This window comes from Vanacampus margaritifer, chromosome 19, assembly GCF_051991255.1.
Source record: "Vanacampus margaritifer isolate UIUO_Vmar chromosome 19, RoL_Vmar_1.0, whole genome shotgun sequence".
Lineage (NCBI taxonomy): Eukaryota > Metazoa > Chordata > Actinopteri > Syngnathiformes > Syngnathidae > Vanacampus > Vanacampus margaritifer.
The window spans coordinates 823,355-845,404 of record NC_135450.1 but is presented as its reverse complement, the minus strand read 5'-3'; the positions used below and the strand labels follow the sequence as shown (position 1 = coordinate 845,404).

At 43.2% G+C, this 22,050-nt stretch overlaps 1 protein-coding gene across 7 annotated transcripts in view; it reads left to right on the top strand.

Annotated features, from left to right (window-relative positions):
• Nucleotides 1–16,341, top strand: part of cfap206 (cilia and flagella associated protein 206) — a 95,963-nt gene extending 79,622 nt beyond the window's left edge. For all 7 annotated transcript variants that reach the window (XM_077553100.1, XM_077553097.1, XM_077553101.1 and 4 more), the window contains one exon: nt 16,120–16,341. In XM_077553100.1, coding sequence (XP_077409226.1) covers nt 16,120–16,341 — 222 coding nt within the window. The remainder of the gene's footprint in view (nt 1–16,119) is intronic.
• The last annotated feature ends 5,709 nt before the right edge of the window (nt 16,342–22,050 follow it).

Genomic DNA, 22,050 nt, shown 5'->3' with positions numbered 1-22,050 from the left:
TGTTTCTTCGAGAAATAAAGGAGGGAGGTATTTGTGGAAGTGACTGGCGAACACGCAGCGTATATGCCTACCCGTGTTTGTGTGCAATCGATCCGTTGGTGGCATTAAGAATTAAAAGGGTGACTGATTGTTACCAAAATGAATAGATACGTGTTGCTAATGATAGTCTGAAATTATTAGAACGAATCTCGCAGTATTTTTTTTATTATTATTATTATTCACGTCGTGATGGCTCCCGTTGCATGTAGCTATAAACACAAAACACTCCAAAAAAAACACAACTGATTGAGACCAATATTTATGAAAACATCTGCAGACATGTGATAATCATAGTCTGGAAATATTAGAACGAAACTCGCAATATTTTGGATAATATTTAAGACGGAAATGCAGATATATGTGGCACATTCATGTGAATGTGCGGTAGCGCTTCCGTCTTAAATATTATCCAAAATATTGTTCTGATAATAAGTTATTTTCTTATTGTGATCAAAAACACTTAATCTCAATTCTCAAGACTTTTCAGTAAATATCTATTCATATTATCTGAGTTTATATTTTAAAAAAAACTAAATAGTTATTTTGTGATCAAAAGCACTGATTTGAATCTCAATTAGGTTGTTTTGGCAATAGTTTTCAAATAAACAAAAAATATAGCAACTTTTTATCAATCCATATCAATTTCACACTTAAGTGTGAAATTTAAAAAAAAAAAAATAGTACAGACTAATGTAAGACCCACTCATTTCCTACTTTCGGTTTAGGCCACGCCCCCGCAGAATACAGGTACAGATAATTTAGATGGTTGAACGAGATACATTTACAGATAGTGGTGTACTCGCTTATCCCTACTTATTATCTAGTCTTGGTCATGGAGAAACAGAATTTTGGTCTGGTATAACCTATACAATACTTGTCAGGCAGGTTATGCTGACGCCTCTAATACTAGATCTAAAATTTTAATATTGACAGCATGTTTCATCCCAACATGTACCCTCTATTACATTACTTTTTAAATAGAGAATGAAAAGGAAAAATACTTTTAGTGGCTGTGTAAAATCAATCACACTTATGGGAGAGCGGGGTAAGTAGTGCCAATGTTTACTTGCCAAAGTGTTTTTTACGCAAGGGAATTACAGGAATGCCGCCAACTAAAATATGTTCATATAGTTTAGGATGTTGTGCATCCCTGGGAGCAATCACTTGGGCTCTTCAACAAACTGCTTGAGAAATATAGCTTTACAAAAAAAAAAAAGTTGTTTTGTGGCACAAGGTTATGCCATTAGTCAGAATTTAGCGGGGTAAATTGTGCCATTGATAAATACAAAACTTTGATTTGCAGGCTTCAGAGGCCATTTCTTCTTTCATTCTTTTTCTTTTCCTGTTCAGCCTTTTTATCTTTGCTGAATTTTCTAAATTATTTTTATGAATTTTGGTAAAAAATTAAGAATGGCATGTAGCTGTCATTGTGACATAATTTTGCAATATTTAAATGTGTTTAATATTTTCATGAAGACAGAGTGGATTTAAGTTAATTTAGACAAAAAGGTTAATAAAATAGAAATATAAGTATAACAGACAAACTGATTGTTTGTTATTTTTATGTAAAACATGGTGTACTAAATGTTTTGAGTTGTAATATCTAAAAGCTTGGATGAGTAGACATTTTATTTTGAAGGCTGGTGGACCATGTTCCGCGCCTCAATTGTTGAGGCGGCCGATCGGAGCTGTGGCCGTAAGGTGGTTGGTGCCTGTCGTGGCGGCAATCCTCGAACCCGCTGGTGGACACCAGCGGTAAGGGATGCCGTCAAGCTGAAGAAGGAGTCCTATCGGGGGGCCTTTTTGGCCTGTGGGACTCCGGAGGCTGCTGACGGGTACCGGCTGGCCAAGCGGAATGCGGCTTTGGCGGTCGCTGAGGCAAAAACTCGGGCATGGGAGGAGTTCGGTGAGGCCATGGAAAACGACTTCCGGACGGCTTCGAGGAAATTCTGTTCCACCATCCGGCGTCTCAGGAGAGGAAAGCAGTGCACCGTTAACACTGTGTATAGTGGAGACGGAGTGCTGTTGACCTCGACTCGGGACGTCGTGAACCGGTGGGGAGAGTACTTCGAAGACCTCCTCAATTCAACCAACACGCCTTCCTTTGAGGAAGCAGGGTCTGGGGACTCTGAGGTGGGCTCCCCTATCTCTGGGGTCGAAGTCGCCGAGGTGGTTGGAAAGCTTCTCGGTGGCAGGGCCTCGGGGGTGGATGAGATCCGCCCGGAGTTCCTGAAGGCTCTGGATGTTGTGGGGCTGTCGTGGTTGACACGTCTCTGCAGCATCGCGTGGACATCGGGGACGGTGCCTCTGGATTGGCAGACCGGGGTGGTGGTTCCCCTTTTTAAGAAGGGGGACCGGAGGGTGTGTTCCAACTTTAGAGGGATCACACTCCTCAGCCTCCCAGGTAAGGTCTATTCAGGGGTGCTGGAGAGGAAGGTCCGTCGGGAGGTCGAATCTCGGATCCAGGAGGAGCAGTGTGGTTTTCGTCCCGGCCGTGGAACAGTGGACCAGCTCTACACCCTCAGCAGGATCCTCGAGGGTGCGTGGGAATTCGCCCAACCAGTCCACATGTGCTTTGTGGACTTGGAGAAGGCGTTTGACCGTGTACCTCGGGGAGTTCTGTGGGGGGTGCTTCGGGAGTATGGGTTACCGAGCCCCCTGATACGGGCCATTCGGTCCCTGTACGACCGATGTCAGAGTCTGGTCCGCATTGCCGGCAGTAAGTCGAATTTGTTTCCGGTGAGGGTTGGACTCCGCCAAGGTTGCCCTTTGTCACCGATTCTGTTCATAACTTTTATGGACAGAATTTCTAGGCGTAGCCGAGGCGTTGAGGGGGTCCGGTTTGGTGGCCTCAGCATTGCATCTCTGCTTTTTGCAGATGATGTGGTGCTGTTGGCTTCTTCAAGCCGTGACCTCCAGCTCTCACTGGAGCCGAGTGTGAAGCGGTTGGGATGAGGATCAGCACCTCCAAATCCGAGACCATGGTCCTCAGTCGGAAAAGGGTGGAGTGCCCTCTCCGGGTCGGGGAGGAGGTCCTGCCCCAAGTGGAGGAGTTCAAGTATCTTGGGGTCTTGTTCACGAGTGAGGGTAGGTTAGAGCGGGAGATCGACAGGCGGATCGGTGCAGCGTCTGCAGTGATGCGGACGCTGTATCGGTCCGTTGTGGTGAAGAAGGAGCTGAGCCGAAAGGCAAAGCTCTCGATTTACCGGTCGATCTACGTTCCTACCCTCACCTATGGTCACGAGCTGTGGGTCGTGACCGAAAGAACAAGATCCCGGATACAAGCGGCCGAAATAAGTTTCCTCCGCAGGGTAGCCGGGCTCTCCCTTAGAGATAGGGTGAGAAGCTCGGTCATCCGAGAGGGACTCAGCGTCGAGTCGCTGCTCCTCCACGTTGAGAGGAACCAGTTGAGGTGGCTCGGGCATCTGGTTCGGATGCCTCCTGGACGCCTCCCTGGGGAGGTGTTCCGGGCATGTCCTACCGGCAGGAGGCCCCGGGGACGACCCAGGACACGCTGGAGAGACTATGTCTCTCGGCTGTCCTGGGAGCGCCTTGGGGTCCCGTCGGATGAGCTGGCTGAAGTGGCTGGGGAGAGGGAAGTCTGGGCTTCCCTGCTAAAGCTGCTGCCCCCGCGACCCAACCCCGGATAAGCGGAAGAAGACGGACGGACGGACGGCTGGTGAACACATGACTGGAAGTGAGTAGTGGTGGTGCCGTGTATGGAGAGTGTGTTAAAGAAGTGGGAAAACCCACGAAAGCAGGAGCACATGGTACATCGTCGAGAGTTTTATACACTGTGTTCAGGAGGCACACATGGTAACTGTTTTGATTTATTTGTATTTTTGGTTTATTGAATGGACATATTGACACTCTATGAGTGATTTATTTCTTGTACAGTGTGTTTGTATTAGCATTTAGTCTCATTCGGGCCTGTATTTTATTTTAGTTTTCACAGTGTCTTAAGATTGATAACGTAATCGTTAAAGAAAGAGAAATTAAAAGAAAATCTGGACATCAGTCTGAATTGTGGCCTTATTGCTGGACCGGTGTGCTACATGGCACATACTTTTAGTGATCAAATGTAAGAATACAATTTACAACAACAATTAATTACAATGAAGTAATATAGAGTAAATAATCATAATTTAGGTAAAGTTGTGCCATTGGCCAATCAAAAAGCCTTAATCATAGAAATTTTACTTTGGAAGGTAATTATTTATATATTTTTTTAACTTATATGTGCTTACTGCTCAAGCCATGTGTCTCCCTTTTGTACCGGATGAGCGAAATTGATGTCTCTCGAATGAATGAATTTTATTTTTTTAAACACACATATATAAAAAAAGAAAACAAGAGAGAAAAAATCTACTCAACGATATTAAAAATCATATAAAACAACACAACCTATACATGAGTTCGAAAAAAAAAACACTTTTTAACTCCTAACCCTATATAACTTAATAAAACGTTCTCAAACAATAAGACTCAAACATAATTCAAAACACAATCCTGTACATTAACATAACGTCACATAAAAATACAACAAAACAAAGCAAATAATCCCTGCACGGACACCAAAACGCCTTAATACTTTACATTTTGTCTGTGACACTATAAGCATTAATGATTTTATATTTACATTTTTTCTTAAACCCCAATAAGGAAGTACATAGCTTCAGCTCATGATCAAGACTATACCACAATTTCACACCCAAAAATGAGACAGATCTGTATTTTACATGAGTCCTCACTTTACGTATTTCAAACATAATTAAACCCCTTAAATTGTAGATTCCTTTTCTTAGTTAATTTTTTTTTGAATGCAAAGAGGTAAACTATTATTTACTACACAAAAACATTTTTCCATTGTTTTTACGTACACAATATCCATAAATTTCAAGATACAAGATGTTATAGTGTAGTGGTGGTTGAGTACCCAAGTGCAGAGAAGCCGGGCAAGGAGGCAGAGGTGACGTAAAAAAAAATGCAATTAAACAAAAACAACAAACTTCAAGAAGGCAAACAATGCAAAATGTGGGTGGGAACAACGGGGCAAAAATCTGGCAGCATAACAGGAGAAAACAACAATGAATCGACGCAGACAGTGGGTAGACGGGAGATTAAATACACACTCACACTAGTAACAAAACGAGACACACCTGGGGCAAGACACAAGTGGCTGGGGGCACTGATTGGTTGACACGAAAAAGGGCAGGATTACAGTTAACAACACCAAGGAAGACACACAATGAAAAACAGAACCCAAACATGACAGTACCCCTCCCTCAAGGGATGGCTTCCAGACATCCTTAAAACAAAAGCAGCCCAAAACAAGAGTCCAAAAACAGGGTGGGCGGAAGGGGGCATGGAGGCGGGAACCTGGCCCACCCATCAGGGTCAGTCCCGGACGCTAGACGAGGGGAGCCCAGTCGGCGCCGGTCAGGGGGGTGTCCCAGACGCCAGACGAGGGGAGCCCGGCTGCACCATTAAGAAGGCGGCCGCAGAGCGTGCGCCGCCGGACGAGGAGCAGAAGATAGCCGCAGGCCTTGCGTTGCCGGACGAGAAGCAGAGGACGGCCGCAGGCCTTGCGCCGCCGGATGAGGAGCAGAGGAAGGTCGCAGGGCTTGCACCACCGGACGAGAAGCAGAGGATGGCCGCAGGGCATGCGCCGCTGGATGAGGAGCATAGGACGGCAGCGGGACGTGCGCCGCCTGTCCAGAATCATGGGCTTGAGGCAGCCATGGCAGAGGTGAAGAGATTTGGCACGACAGCGGCAGAGGCGGCCAGAGGCAGCAGCGGCGAGGAGGCCTGAGGCGGCAGCGGCACAGGCGAGGATGCCCGGGGCGGCAGCGGCACAGGCGAGGATGCCCGGAGCAGGACAGGGACTTGAGGCTGCCGTGGAGGCGGGGCTGGGACCACATCAGCCTGCCGCCATTAGGGTTGGGAACACAGAAGACACAAGGGACCAAGGATACAGGAGCTAAAGACTCTGACACAACGTGATGCGGCGAGGACGATAGAGCACGATGTGTTGGTGACAGACTCTAATGGATGTGACATGGGGCCACGTGACATGGGGCTGTGAGGTGCACAAGACAGCAGGGAACGTGGTGACGAAGATGGCGGAGAACGAAGTGGTGTGGGGATGGACTCATCACATGACTTGGGTGGATGTGACTTGGTGAATGAAGTTGGGCAACGATAGAAATTGGAACCTCTACCTGGGCGCCCCTGTTGGCCTGGAGGTTCCCAATAGATGGGAAAAACCGGGTGCCCAAGTAGAGGTCGGATGGGTAGGGTTCAGGGGTGGACTTAAGGGGGTCATCAAAAGAAGGATTTGACAAAAGTATTACAATCGGTCCTCCCGATGTCTCGCTGGATCTGGTGGAACATATAGTGATGTCACGCTCGAAGCAGACGCTCGGCAGGTGTCGAACGCTCACGGCAATAAGTGTCTCACTACGTTGTTCCGATGCCGTGCTTCATTCGGTGGAAAATCACGTGACAGCGGAAGCGAAGCATTGTTACGTCACATGCAGTGGCGTAACACCATGCTGAGAGGCCCCAGTGCAAAAAAAAAAAGTTTTGGGCCCCCAATTTTTCCGCCATCCACCGCCCACACACGAGCGCTCCCGCGCACACACGCACGCGCGCACACAGTCTTTGGAGAGACTTTTGCAGGGCTTTCAATTTTAATATTGTGACATCTATATTGAACATTAAAAATACCACAAAAATCTTCCAATACATTATATTCTATATTACAACTTTTAAATCTGTGCAAAAGGCTCACTATGACACCAAAAAACAATAAAGTAATTTGCCATAGATTCGAATCCCACTAACTGCACTCATAACAAATATAATTTGTAGCTATAATCACTCGTTAGAAGCTTGTCTGCGCATCGTGCTCAGCGAAGTCATTTACGACGCTCCTATAGGTCCAAAGTAGCATTTGTCAGAAAAACACCTGTTTCCTTGTTTATTGTGTCTGGAGAATGGTCCAGAGCGCCTGAACCAAATGCGATATTAGCTTTTTACATTTGGCGTCAAATTCATCCTCTGAGGCTGCGTAGGTGGCAGGGACACGGGGAAGCCGCCTTTTGACCGCCGGGAGAAGCGACATGCAGCTGAAGGATGGAGCTAGCTGCCGGCAAGCTACAGCTCGACTCCGGTGGGAGCGGGACACTAAATTTTGCTAATGGCCTGGACTCAAACCACTAATATCACATCTCTTCCAATAGCTTTAATGTAATTAAATTATTTTTTAGTTTGCAAAGCATGACGGCGAGGGTGGCACGCACACTAGCTACCACTTTTTTTCCAACTCGCATCACTCATCGTGACTGAGAGATAACAAAGTCAGGTGATTAAATGATCATTTCCGACATCGCATTTACAAAATAACTCTGCCCATTTATTTTCCCGTTTTTGTTCTCTCTCTTTCTCAACTCTGGCCGTTTTTCCCCGTTTTTGTTCTCTATCTCTCTATCTCTCTCTCTCTCTCTCTCTCTCTCTTTCTCTCTCGCTCCCCCCTCCCGCTCTGCTGTGTTGCTGGTGTCAGGTGGAATCCTCGTACCTTCAAGCCATTTTTTGCTCCGTTTAGTCACACCAGAAATACATTAGCCTATAATGGCAAACAACAAGACTAATGTGGTGCCTACCAAGCAGAAGGTCATGAGTTTGCTCCTCAACAGTTAACTTTTTTAAATAAATAAACTGGGAAAATGTACCCAAAACTCTCCTTGTAAAATGTATAATATAATAAAAAATGTTTATTAGTATGTTTTTTTCAAGTAAATATCACTCCCCCCCCCCTTTTTTTTTAACAGTGGAGGTGAAGTTAGATTATTACACAATAGATTAATTTGTAATTACACATGTTGTAGGCATTCATTCACACACTATATACACTGATTTCTAATATAAATCAAATCACCGAAAGTATCTTCTCCAAAGCTGGAGAGGTCATAGGAACCGACTGAAACCAAATGCTGCAGAAATGATGTTTTTCGTGAAACACCCAAATCTCCGTCCCGGTGTCACAAACATTTTATTCAAATACCATCGTCAATTTTCTGTTGCACAAGCATTTCACTTTTTCATTTAAAACTGACACAAGAGTGTCTTATTTCTTAATGCCACTTTGCCCTTTTGCTGAATATAAATGAAATATGTTTTTGTCCAGCAGATGTCACCGCATTGAATTGTGTTAAATGCCTCAAAGCACTCAACCATTTCAGCACAATTGCGTAAGTGGTACAGAAAGCAGTGATGAAGCAGTGTCATGACTCACCACACTGATTTGTGGCAAATGCTTCATAACGCTGAACCATTTCGACACATTGCTTCATATTGATCTGCTGCTTCAGAAAGCTTCGCTTTCTCCATCACTAGGCAGAGGTGGTGTAAAAAAGAATTTAATTAAACAAAAACAACAAACTCCAAGAAGGCAAACAATGCAAAACGTGAAAAATCAGGCAGCATAGAAAGAGGAGGAAACAACAATGAATCGACACAGACAGCGGGGAGACAAGAGACAAAATACACACACACACACTAATGACAAAACAAGACACAAGTGACTGAGGGCACTGATTGGTTGACACGAGGAAGGGCAAGATTACACTTAACAAGACCAAGGGAGACACACAAGGAAAAACAGAACCCAAACATGACAACCCAATCCTATAAATAACTGATTAGTCGTTTCCCTGTAACCAACCTTTTATTATTCTAATTGCTTTTTTTCTGTAATTTAACAATTGTGTCTATATTTGTTTTATACGCATTGCCTCAAATTTCAGCACAATATGACATGTGAGGTAAAATAAGTGAAAAATACAATATGTGGAGGCCTTTCTTATTTAGAACATCCTTGACTTTATAAGAACAGCCACTGATTTTGACAATTAGCATTTCGTATATTCTATCTGTGATTTCCAACATAGTTTATTATCAATAACCACACCCAAAAACTTTGCTTCAGTGACTTGCTCAATTTCTATACTATTTAAAAAGTTGTATTTCACTGCTGAGTTGCAAACTTGGGATTTGATCTTTTTTTCATTTAATAACTTATTATAATCAAACCTTTTTTTTAACACTATCCCTTTCAATACCCTTATTAGTATTGAAACAATACTATAGTAACAATACCCTTTCTACAGTTTGTATTAATTGTTCTATGTTTTTCCCTGTGCAAAATATATTTGTATCATCAGCAAACTTTACAAATTCATAATATAATATAATATATTTGAAACCATGCAAATATCATTCAAATAAATTATAAATAACTTTGGTCCCAATGGACAATATGCCACGGATGAGGCGGGATTTCCGACTTCCGGGTTTTTACCCATCAACTTTGTTTCCGTTTCCGGTTTGCGACGTATGGGCCGCGTCCCAATACTTGCGCTTCCGCCTTTGTGCCCCTCGGTTGCGCTTTCCCGTCAACGAGTGCGAGGCTGCGAGTGTGTAGTGTCTGTCTCAGTGTCCGAAGCATTTCACATAGCCGAGACGCCCCCTTGCCGATGAGCGGGAGCGCGTGGTTAGGGGGCGCAGGGGTGGGGGTGCGAGTGTTGGAACGTGGCCAGCAGTGGCCGGAAACGGCGCTGATGTGTAAAACCCGGAAGTCCGTGGCATCTACCCCATACTTAAAATTGTAGTATACCATAGGTCACTCTTCTCAATTCTGATTCTTCATCATTAATTTTTACATATTGAAACCTGTTATTTAAATAACTATTTAACAATTTCAACGCAACACCTCTCATGCCACATTTCTGAAAAAGTAATGGGTGATCACTGGTATCAAATGCTTTACATAAATAAATAAATAAATATACCTACAGCATGTTGGTTTTTATCCATTGCTGTAGCTATATTTTCTACAAATTCCATCACTGCCAATGCTGTTGATCGCTTGTTTCTAAATCCATAGTGGTGGTCATTTAACTCTTTGACTGCCAAAAACGTTTAATAACGTTTAGTAAAATCCTAAGGAGGGCTGCCAAAGACGTTAAAAGACGTTCACGATGTTTTTTGGGGGGGTTTTTGGAAACGGGTGGAGGAAAGCCTTGGCCAGCTGTGCTGAAAGTATCAAGCAGATCTAGTTAGTGTAATGACTATTTTTGGGCACTAGATGGCAGCGATGACTCACTTTGGACAAGATCGGGTAGGCGTCAGTAGAAGACGTGAGGCGGAGCTAGAGTGTTGAGGGGAGAATGGCTGAGGAAGTAAAAATGGCGACCGGTTGCAAGCAGCTCACGCTTGAGCATTTTTTTCAAAGACGAAAAGCATCGACCAATGCTAAAGAGCACATTGATGACGACGATGATGATGATGGTGACTCTGAGGTTGACGCCGAAATTGGAAGCGTTGACGCGGCGGCTATGATCACGTCGTAAAGCCTCACCGGCTAGCGATGCTAACGCCGGAAAACGCGGTGCACAACCGAGCACTTTTGCACAGGCGGACGTTCAATCGGACGATAAAGAGTACCCCAAGTCCAATGCATATTCATCGGAAGAGTGGGTACAGTCTGATCACGGAGAAGACACTGGTTATGGACTACGATGCCACCATGAATGGAGTGGATAAGATGGATCAGAACAACTACCACCCGGTATAGGAACTGAAGGACATGAGGAAGCCAGACGTAACACCAGGTCACCGTCATGATCCTGAGAGTAGACTTGATGGCAACATGGCCAAATCCACACTAAAATATATACCTGCTATTCCCCGGAAAAAAAGGCCAGCAAGAAAGTGTAGCGTCTGCACGCGAAGGGGCAATCACAGTGAAACTAATCTGTTGTGCAAATCCTGCTGCGTCACGCAGGGGAGTGTTACAAAAAGAAAAACTGTAGTTGAAACATCCACACAATTGTAAATAGTACCACAGTTGCACACATTTAGCCCACTGGACTATTTCTCAGAAATAGAGAAATTTGTCCAGTGGTGTGACCGGAATCATCTTGTGCTCATTGTGGGGAAGACAGAGGAGGTGATATTTGATCCAAAAACTGTGGGTGACCACGGGCCAGTCGTCATTAAAGGCAATCACATCAGCCAGGTGGGTTCATACAGGTATCTGGAGGTCCACATTGACAACACACTCAGCTGGAGGGTACACGTTGGAAGTCTCTGCTCCAAACTCCAACAGCGTCTCTATTTCCTACGCAGACTTCGGGTCTATGGAGTGGAGCAGAGGACCATGCTGTTGTTCTACCGGGCTGAATTGGAAAGTATCATCAGATACGGCATTGCGGCCTGGTACGGCAACCTGACTGTGCAGTCAAGGTCACAGATTGCCGGTCTGGTGCGGACTGCCATGAAGATCATGGGGGTTGGGAATCATCCTTCCCTACAGATGCTTTATGAGCGGTCCGTCACCAGACTGGCGCAGAAAATTGTTACTGACCCGACTCACATTCTGCATCATGAGTTCCAGCTACTGCCTTCCGGCAGGAGATTCAGGGCCCCCAGAACCAGGCTGAACCGCTACAAGAACTCATTTCTGCCGACATCCATCAAATTACTTAATAACCGACATTAACTAAGTGGTGCAATATATATATATATAGGAGTGTGTGTGTATTATTTATTTTTTATATATTTATTTTATTTATTATTTATTTATTTTAATTATCTCTCTATTCTGTTGTTTTTCTTACTGTAAACTACTGCTGCACTTCTTATTTAATTTTGATTTTATCTCTTTCTATTCTGTTGTTTTTTCCTTACTGTAAACTGCAGCTGGACGGAGTCCAGGAAAAAGTTCCCCACGGGGAAAATAAAAGTATATCGTATCGTATCGTATCGTATCGTATCGTATTTGTAAATAGTTTGCCAAATTGTTTTGTCAAATTGTTACACTGTTGAATGTAAATAAACCTAGTTTGCTATCAAAAAACACTTTTTCATTGTTGGTGGTAGTGCTTTACTTCTACTTTAGGTGTTTGTGGCATCATTAATGGGAAAAAAAAAGGTGTCAAATTCACGCATGAAATAATATTGTTTCACAAAAAGCTTGATTTCTCCGTATTTTGGTCCAAAACAGATCATTTGGGTGAAACTAACCATTTTCTATTGTTGATTACTGAAAAACGGAAATAAGGTAGAAACAAACTTTTTTTTTTCTGATGAAAGATGAGAGTTCAATCTTTCATTTGGTAGTATGTGTGTTTCCATAGTCCAAACACAAAAATCGGCTGGCACTCACAGCATCCCTTTTCTGAAAACGGTTGGCAGTCAAAGAGTTAATAAACCATATTTTTCACAAAAAAAGGCATCAATTCGTTCTACAAAAAGTTTTTCAAGTATTTTAGAAAACTGGGCTAACAAGGAAACAGGTCTATAATTTGACTCAATATGTTTTTCGCCATTTTTATACACTGGTATTACTTTTGCTATTTTCATTTTATCAGGAAAAATACCCGTCAAAAAAGGATTTATTGCAGACAAAGGTAAATAGTTCGATAAAACAATCAGTTGATTTTTTGTTCTTAAACTTTCTCACAACTTCTAGCACATCACTTGAACAGACCCCTCCAAGAAACATGGAATTTCAGTTTTTTAAAGTACAACCAATCTCATCTCTTCATGGTACAATCCCTCTTGCCAAATTCAGGCCCACATTGACAAAAAATTATCATTAAATTCATTCACCATCTTCTGTGTATCATCAATAACAAAATTGTCATGTTTCACAATAAATGTTGGAAAGTCTCTTTTTTTGATGATTTTAACCAGCTCATTCAGAACACTCCAAGTTTCCTTTATATTTTTGTCTTTTTATCTTAATCATAATAATCCTTCTTTGACATGTCAAAACAGTTGTCAGCTTGTTTTTATATTTCTTATACTTATCTTCTTTTTTCCTTAATTCGATCATAAATTCCTTATACAGTCTATTTTTTCTTTTTACAAGCTTTTTCCAGCCCAATTGTTAACCATGGTTTCTCTGTCTTCATGGACCTTTTTCCAATTTGCTTGATTGGACCGTGTTTGTCATACATTGTAACAAATGTTTGTAAAAATGCATTATATGAGTCATTTGTGTCCTCTACATAAACTTCTTGCCAGTCATGATTCATAAATTCCACTTTCAAAGCCCTAATAGCTTCTGGTGTTTTTACTCTACTTAACCAATTAATCTGTCCTTGATTTTTATATGTACATTTATTATCCATTTTTAATATTGCAAAACCTGGTAAATGGTCATTTACATCAGTCACTAATAATCCACTTTCTATCTTCCCTTTAAATTACATTTACAAAAATATTATCAATTAATGTTGCACTATCTTGAGTTATTCTGCTAGGCTTTAGAATTAATGTATAGAAACTCAAACTAAACATTGTATTAACAAATTCTCCAGTCTCCAGTCTCTTCAGCTATGTGGTCATGACCAACTTCTTCTATGGTTCTCTAAATAACAGGGGTAGAACTACTTGCCCCTTGCCACAAATTACCCTACTCTTCCCTACATTTACACCTCAAAATCACCCCCCCCCCCCCAGTGTTTTATGCATAACATTGGTCAAATGTTGGCCATGCCACTTTCTTTCTGCATTAAAAAAAAAAGGGCCTCGACAGCCTGCCCTTGACCGCGGCTCAGCTCGTTTCAAACCAAAAAATGCCACCAAATTCGTTTATGTGCTGTGATGTATTCTTTGTGACAATCATCACTTCAGTGGAAGCGGTCCATCCTCATAACATTCAAAAATGGTTTGGAAATGGAAATAGTTTGTTTCATTCAGCATTAGAGTCCGTTTTAAATTACCAGAAACACAAAGATATTAAAACCCCAGCAGCTGACGTCACTGGAAGTATTTATTTCAAAAGGAGATGTGCGTCAAGACATGATCTGAGACCCCTTTGGATGGTTGAGTAACCTTTGACGTTCACTACTTTTCAAAGTGCATTGTGGGTAATTTTGAGTGCACTACATTTTATTTTGGGCATTCGGACACCCTACAAAATGGTGTGACCCCCTTAGAAGTGCACTATATGGGAAGTAGGGTGCATATTCGGACACAGCCCAGGAAATGGGTGTGTTCAGGCCTTGCTGCATTGCTTATGAAACACCCATATCTGTTGTCTAATCATACGATAGCAGTATTGTTCAAGTTACTTTTGAAAAGTAAAGAGTTATAGCTACTTCTCTGAAAATGTTATTTTAAAAAGAAAAACACAACAAATGGCTTAAGCCTTGCACAATACTCCAAACGATTTACTCCAGTACTAGTGGTGGTTTAATGTATTCTCTCTATTTCTACCTGTCTCGCCTCGCTCTTCGTCGCTGTAGACAATTCTTTCTGTCCAACACATAACTTGAATTTTACCAATATGTTTTTAGTGTCCTTTATCCGCTGCCATTGCAGCGTGTTAGTGTTCGTTCTACCCGAGTTTTGTGTCTGTGTGTGTGCGTGCGTGTGTGTGTGTGTGTTAGGGTTACAGGTAGCTGTAGCGACACCCCAACTTGGAGTGAAACTGCAGCAGAACCTGATGTGTATTGTGATGTGTATTGCGCACAAGTATGACGGCAAACACACGAGCGTGGCTCCGCTATAACATCTCCGCCGTAGCCTGACGCAGAAGTATAACGAGGCCTAAATTCGGGTTAAGGTCAGAATTCCGGTTTCTGAAAAAATCGAGGTAATACGTTTACATACGTGGTGGAAAGAGTTACTCCCGTTTACATGCTCATTTGTGCTGGAATAACCTGTTCGGACTGCGACACATGAACGTAATTATGAAAATAACGTAATTTCTTCTTTTAACTTACTATACATTCAATAAAAGACATTAGATTTATGTCACTCGCCATGCTAAATAAAGTAGTCGGTTTCCTCCTCGCCCTAGAAGTGTGGTTCTTTACTGCTAGCGTCATGTTTGTTGACAACGACTTGAGTATTTCCGATGGGTTAAACGCCAGAAGCACAGACTTATATACTTGTATTTACTGTATGTGTATATAAGCACAAACTGTGGCGCTTTTGCCGTAGAGACACAAAATAACGTGAAAACCCAGCGGAGAAATCAATGTATTCAAGGGAGGCTACTTTAGCAAGTAGGACGGAGCTGTGCATACAAGTCGTGACTACATAGACCAAGATTCCTTGCGAATCAAATAAGCGAACAAGAAGAAAAAAGACAAAGAAGAAAATAGTGACCATGCGCAGTGCAAAAAACATTGCCTCGATCGATTGAGGTATTCTGAATGCGTTTATATGAGCAAGAATTCCGGTTATGAAAGGAGTAACCCAGGAGTTACAGAGCATACTCGGGTTATTGTGCGTTTACATGGCCTTACAAAACCTGAATATTGCCAATATTCGGGTTTTAAAAAGGGTTATTGCCTGCATGAAAACGTAGTCTCTGATTGGCTAACCCTGACATCTTGCCATATGTTAGCCAGTCAATAACCTCTTCTGGGGGCATGCTGTGTTTAGTTAGAGTGAGAAGAGCCTCAGAGTCCACCTGAGGCTAGTCTGCAAGCACAAAGCTGTCAACACCAAGATAGCGCTCTCACAGAGAACAGCAGAGACGTTTGTAAATGACAGTTTAGACTCACGTGCCACGGCGCTGCAGCGGGAGACTTTACACTTAAATCACGGAACATAAGTAACGTGTGTAACGCTCGTACAATACCTATAGGGCTGTTATAGAATGGGAAAAATGGAAGAGTTACTTTAGAAATTTCAGCAAAAAGTAGTTTTGTTATGTAATGTAACAAATGTAAGGGAGTTCCAACACTGAATGATAGTGACGTCACAGCCCCACTTGGCCTGTGTTGTAGAACCACCTCGGAGAAGAGTGGTTACATTTGTAACCTCACGGCCCCAAAAAACTGCAATGAAAAAGTGACCACTTAGAGTCTAGCAAGACCGTGTCGGTTTGGAACCGGTACAATGGAAAAGCAAGCGGCTTAAAATTTACCACAAAATATCATCTTGGGGGCCACGAGTTTGAGACCCCTGGTTTAAAGTTGTCAATAGTGTTGTGTGTTGTATGCTACAAATGGTATTTAGTGACTGATACAGCTATTACATGCTTGAAAATTCTAGGCTGATCTTCGGACAACAGTCACACACTCAACTCAGACCCATCTGAGCCACATGAGACGGGAAAATACCACTCAAACTTGGCTCCCCAAGGAAGTTGCTTGTCAATGTAAGAGAGATGGTGAGACTGGTGTCCCCAGACCTCAGATATTCCTGGCCGGCCTGAGAGGACGCAGAGATGGACGAATGGAAAAAATAAACCTTACCAGATCTATTCATGAATAATAGGTGTTATACTAAATAAATAAAAGATTGCCTTGCACTTTTGTTGTCTGACTACCTTTATTGATTTTTTTAATGATAAATTTAAAGCAACACTAAGGAATTTTCAGTTTTTGTTGATTATGGCGACGCCATATGGACAAAAGTGGTAGTGTTTAACCTGAAAGAAGATTTTTCTTAAGGACTTCCGGTTTGGTGAGCAACATCATCTCAGTGTCTCGTAACTCGAATTAAGCTTTGCTCTTTCTAGCCCTACTTTTTTGACAACCTGACAAACATAACTGTGTTAATTTTGAAAATAAATTTTCATTTAGTTTTAGTTATAGTCTTTGATATTAATTAAAGTTTAAGTCATAATTTAGTCATGTGATTGTATTTCAGTTTTAATCCAGTTTTAGTCAACAAAAAAAATAGCAAATTTAGTCGACTAAATTGACAGTTTAGTCAAGTCAAGTTTATTTATATAGCCCTTAATCACACAAGAGTCTCAAAGGGCTTCACATGCCCACAGTTAACAAATATCAACGACATCCCCTAATTCATAGGTGTCAAACTCCGGTCCTGGAGGGCCGCAGTCCTGCAGCACAAGCTGATTCCAATCAACAGGATCGTTATAAGGCTTATGCCGAGCTTGCTGATGAGCTGATCATATATCAGCTGTGTTGGAGAATGGGAACATCCAAAACCTGCAGGACTGCGGCCTTCCAGGACACTTTGACCTAATCAAACCACAAGAGGGCAAGGAAAAACTAAAAAAAAAAAAAAAACTGGCAAAAAATGAGAAACCTTGAGAAGGGACCGCAAATGTGGTAATCCCCTTTCCAGGATGATCAGGTTGCAATGGATGCCGAATTGGCAAAAATGTACACAGTTTGTGATACTAAACATTATTAACTAGAATAGTGCCAAAGTCCATTGAAGTAATTGAAGCACAGCAAGAAGACGTCAGGGAAGTGGGTCCTCATCCAAATCCAGCCCGGTTAGTCGGACCAGCTATCTCATGGCGGCAACTTCAAGGTGATGGTCCGGATCGCATCCCGGTCAACCAGTACAGAACCTGTAGTGCGACATCCAAATCGGTCAATAACACCTAACTGCCTCGTGGAGAAGGGAGGGAAAGAAAGCAGCGGCAGTCACCAGGTACACATTCAGCCAAATACAAGAGTATAGAAATTTGTCTTTAAGACGCGATTTAAATGTTTTTACAGAGGTAGCGTCTCTGACCTCTGAGGGTAGGGCATTCCAAAGCACTGGAGCCTGAATCAAAAACGCTCTCGAACCCGCAGATTTTTATTAGCTCTTGGAATCACCAAAAGACCAGCGTGTTGCAAACAACGGTTTCGTGTCGGAACATACGGTACTATTAAACTAAGTTGTGTAATATTTTATATGTAAGTAACAAAACCTTAAAATTGCATCTCAAGTAAACCGGAAGCCAATGCAAGTTGGCTAGTATCGGGGTAATATAATCGAACTTTCTCGTCCGCATCAAAAGTCTAGCTGCAGCATTTTATACTAATTGCAGATAGATTTAAGACTAGTCTTAGGAAGACCAGAAAGTAATACATTACAGTAGTCGAGGCGAGACGTAACAAACGCATGAATTATAATTTCTGCATCAACATCAGACAAAATAGGACGAATTTTAGCAATATTATGAAGGTGAAAAAAAAAACAGTTCCAGTAATATTTTTAATATGCATTTGAAAAGAGAGTGTTGGGTCGAATATAACGGCAACATTTTTTACTGAGTCACTTTGGCTAATAATACATTTATTAAGGTTTAAAGAGTTATTCGTAAACGGATACCAATAATGGGCGGGGCCGACAATCAACATCTTGGTTTTATCTGGGTTAAGAAGCAAAAAATTTGACGACATCCATTGTTAAATGTCGGCAAGGCACACCTCCAGAATACTGCAGTTGTGCGAATTTGTTATTTGTAGAGGCAAATATAATTGCGTATCGTCAGCATAACAGTGAAAGTTTGTTATATTTACATTTAATATCACCAAGCTGAAGCATATAAATATTAAACAAGAGAGGACCAATTACCAACCCTTGTGGGACTCCACACGTAACGTTACATAACTCAGAGGTCGCATTGCCATGGATTACACGGTGCGTTCTCTCTTAGAGGTAAGAACAGGCACTAAGCCTGAAATACCAATATATGTTTGGAGACGTTTTAATAGTATGTTATGATCGACGGTATCGAACGCAGCGCTTAAATCGAGTAATAATAATATTGACGAGGTATTGGAGTCCATTGCTAGGAGAAGATCATTTGTCACTTTAGCAAGGGCTGTCTCAGTAGAGTTAACGGCCCTGAATCCTGACTGAAAAGGTTCATATTGATTGTTAGCAGCCATGTAATCATTCAGCTGTTGCGCAACAACTTTTTCAAGTATTTTTGCAATAAACGGTAAATTTGATACCGGCCTATAATTACAGAGACGTTCTGGGTCGAGGTTAGGTCGTTTAAGTAGAGGTTGAATAAAAGTGGATATTTTCCTTTAGCATATACTTAAACTTTTATACAGAAAATTATAACACACATATTTTTTAACTGTAGTTTAACACGCAACACACATTTAATACAACGGTGTCTTTATTGTTTCAATGAAACATGTTGAACTGACAATATCATAACTTAGTTTTCACCTAAATAAAAAAAAATGCATAATTGCTTGATATTAACCATACAGCTGCAAATGAATGTAAACATGTTTGAACATTAAATAAAGTGCAGTGAACTTCTGAGGGGTTCTTTTCTCCCACCCGTACTTCATTCCTTCGTATTGGATTGTGAATTTTTGTCACTGTTATTTTCATTAGCATTTTAGTCAATGAAAAAATTGTCAGTCAATTTTAGTTATCGTTATCGTCTCAATGAATGGCTTTTATTTTTGTTAAATTTTTGTCTTAATTTTTTTTCCCGTGACCAAAAATATGACGAAAAATTTTCGTCGACGAAATTATCACTGCGTAACAGAAGAGAAGTTTTTGCTTTTTTCCTTTTAATTTTTTTTGGGAGAGAGAGCTCAGTATTGTTCATTTGGAAATTTTACGAATGAACATTCGACATGTCATCATCATTGCGCTCTCTCTTTTAAAATTTTAAATTAAATTTTTTTTTCATTTTGTATGTGCGTGAGTATGTGCATTTGCGTGTGTATGTGTGTGTGCATGTGTGCGTGCGTGTGAGTGTGTACTCATTAATTTACCTAAAACCTATTAAAAATCCCATTCATTTCACCTAAACCAAATACTTCAGAATCCAGCTAGAGTCGTGAGGTTGTCAGGACCCGAGGAAGGATCAAAGAAAATAAACTTAAGTGAAATCCAGCACCGACCAGACATGACCTACTACCCACCGGGTAGTCTTTCACCAACCCCCAAAAACATCTAAATTCCAACAAATTAGGGAGACCTCAAAATACCAAAGGAGCCAAAAGACCAAAGGAAACCAAAGGAGAGACTGAGGAAAGGAAGGATAGATGAAGCAGAGTGAGACCCACAGACATCAGCTTCAACCGATTCAACAACCAGAGGAAGAAGCAGATTGTGTTTGAATTTCGATGGATGCTGGTGTGGTGGATCTGGCATGCATGAAAATCTCCACCAAAGAGGGGAGCCGTCGACCCCGGCCAGGACCGAGCAAGCACAACCCCCCAGGGCCCCCCAGGCACAACCCCCGGCCGGAGAGCAGACCCAGGAGCCAGGAGCGTCCCCACCCCAAAACGGTTCGCGCCCCCAGTCCAACGCAGCAGAACTGGGCATGGCAGGCCCGCCAGGCACCCCACCGGCCCACAGCCCCCGCTCCCCCCAGACATCCCCCACCCAGCCGCCCGTACCACCCCTAACCAAGTATGTGTGTGTGGTACATTAAAATTGGGAGGAGGTGAGATGGAGCAGAGGGAAATGATATCCCCCCGCTCCGATCCACCTGCCTCCTAGACGTGTCAGTGAGTGTATATGGTGCATTAAAAAAAAATAAAATAGGGGGCGCGTGGTGGCGCGGTGGGGATACGGATGGGGGACTGCAGCACTGCTTAATACTGCAGTCTGCCCCAACCGATGGCACCCCCCCCTCCCCCAGTTGTGGGATGCATTAAAATTGGAGGGGAGTTGTAGGGCGAAGACGGTGTCTCCACCCTACCCCCCCCCCCCCAAAGTGTGTGTTATGTGCCCTAAGTAACTATTAACAAAGTGTATTGTGCAAAACTAGTGCAGTGAGTTAGGAGGAGCGACCAGCGGTGCCTCTCCTAACCGGACCTCTTTTTTTCTTTTTTGCTTATTTCAAAACTTAACGAGCCACCATCCATCTATCTTCTACCGCTTATCCGAGGTTGGGTCGCAGGGGCAGCAGCGGCGGAATCCCAGACTTTCCTCTCCCCAGCCACTTCAACCAACTCCTCCAGCGGGAAGCCTAAGGCGTTCCCAGGCCAGCCGAGAGACATAGTCTGTCCTGGGTCATGCCCGGGGCCTCCCGGTGGGACATGCCCGGAACACCTCTCCAGGGAGGCGTCCAGGAGGCATCCGAATTAGATGCCCAAGCCACCTCAACTGGCTCCTCTTAATGTGGAGGAGCAGCGTCTCTACTCCTAGTACCTCCCGGATGACCAAGCTTTTCGCCCTACCTCTAAGGGAGAGCCCGGACACCCTGCGGAGGAAACTAATTTTGGCCGCTTATATCCAGGATCTTGTTCTTTCACAGGTGAGGGTAGGAACGTAGATCGACAGGTAAATTGAGAGCTTCACCTTTAGACTCAGCTCCTTCTTCACCTCAACGTACCCATACAGAGTCCGCATCACTGTAGACGCTGCACCGATACGCCTGTCTATCTCACGCTCCATCCTGCTCTCACTCGTGAACAAGACCCCAAGATACTTGAACTCCTCCACTTGGGGCAGGATCTCATTCCCGACCTGGAGAAAACACGCCACCCTTTTCCAACTTAGGACCATGGTCTCGGATTTGGAGGTGCTGATCTTCATCCCAGCCGATTCACACTCAGCTGCGAACCGCTCCAGTGAGAGTTAGAGACTACAGTGTGATGAAGCCAACAGCGCTACATTCTCTGCAAAAAGCAGAGATGCAATGAGGCCACCAAACTGAACCCTCTCAACGCCTCGGATTTGCTTAGAAATTCTGTCCATAAAAGTTATGAACAGAATCAGTGATAAAGGGCAGCCGTGGCGGAGTCCAACCCTCACTGGAAACAAATCCGACATACTGCCGGCAATGCGGACCAAACTCTGACACTGGTCATACTGGGACCAAACAGCCCGTATCAGGGGGCTCTGTACCCGGTACTCCTGAAGTACCCCCCACAGGACTCCCCGAGGGACACGGGAATGCCTTCTCCAAATGTACAAAACACATGTAGACTGGTTGGGCAAACTCCCATGCACCCTCGAGGACCCTGCCGAGGGTGTAGAGCTGGTCCACTGTTCCACATCCGGGACAAAAACCACACTGCTCCTCCTGAATCCGAGCTTCAACTTCCCGACGGAGCCTCTTCTCCAGCACCCCTGAACAGACCTTACCACGGAGGCTGAGGAGTGTGATCCCTCTATAATTGGAGCACACCACGGTCTGCCAATCCAGGGCCACTGTCCCCTATAACCACGCAATGTTGTAGAGGCGTATCAACCATGACAGCCCCACAACATCCAGAGCCTTTAGGAACTCCGGGCGGATCTCAT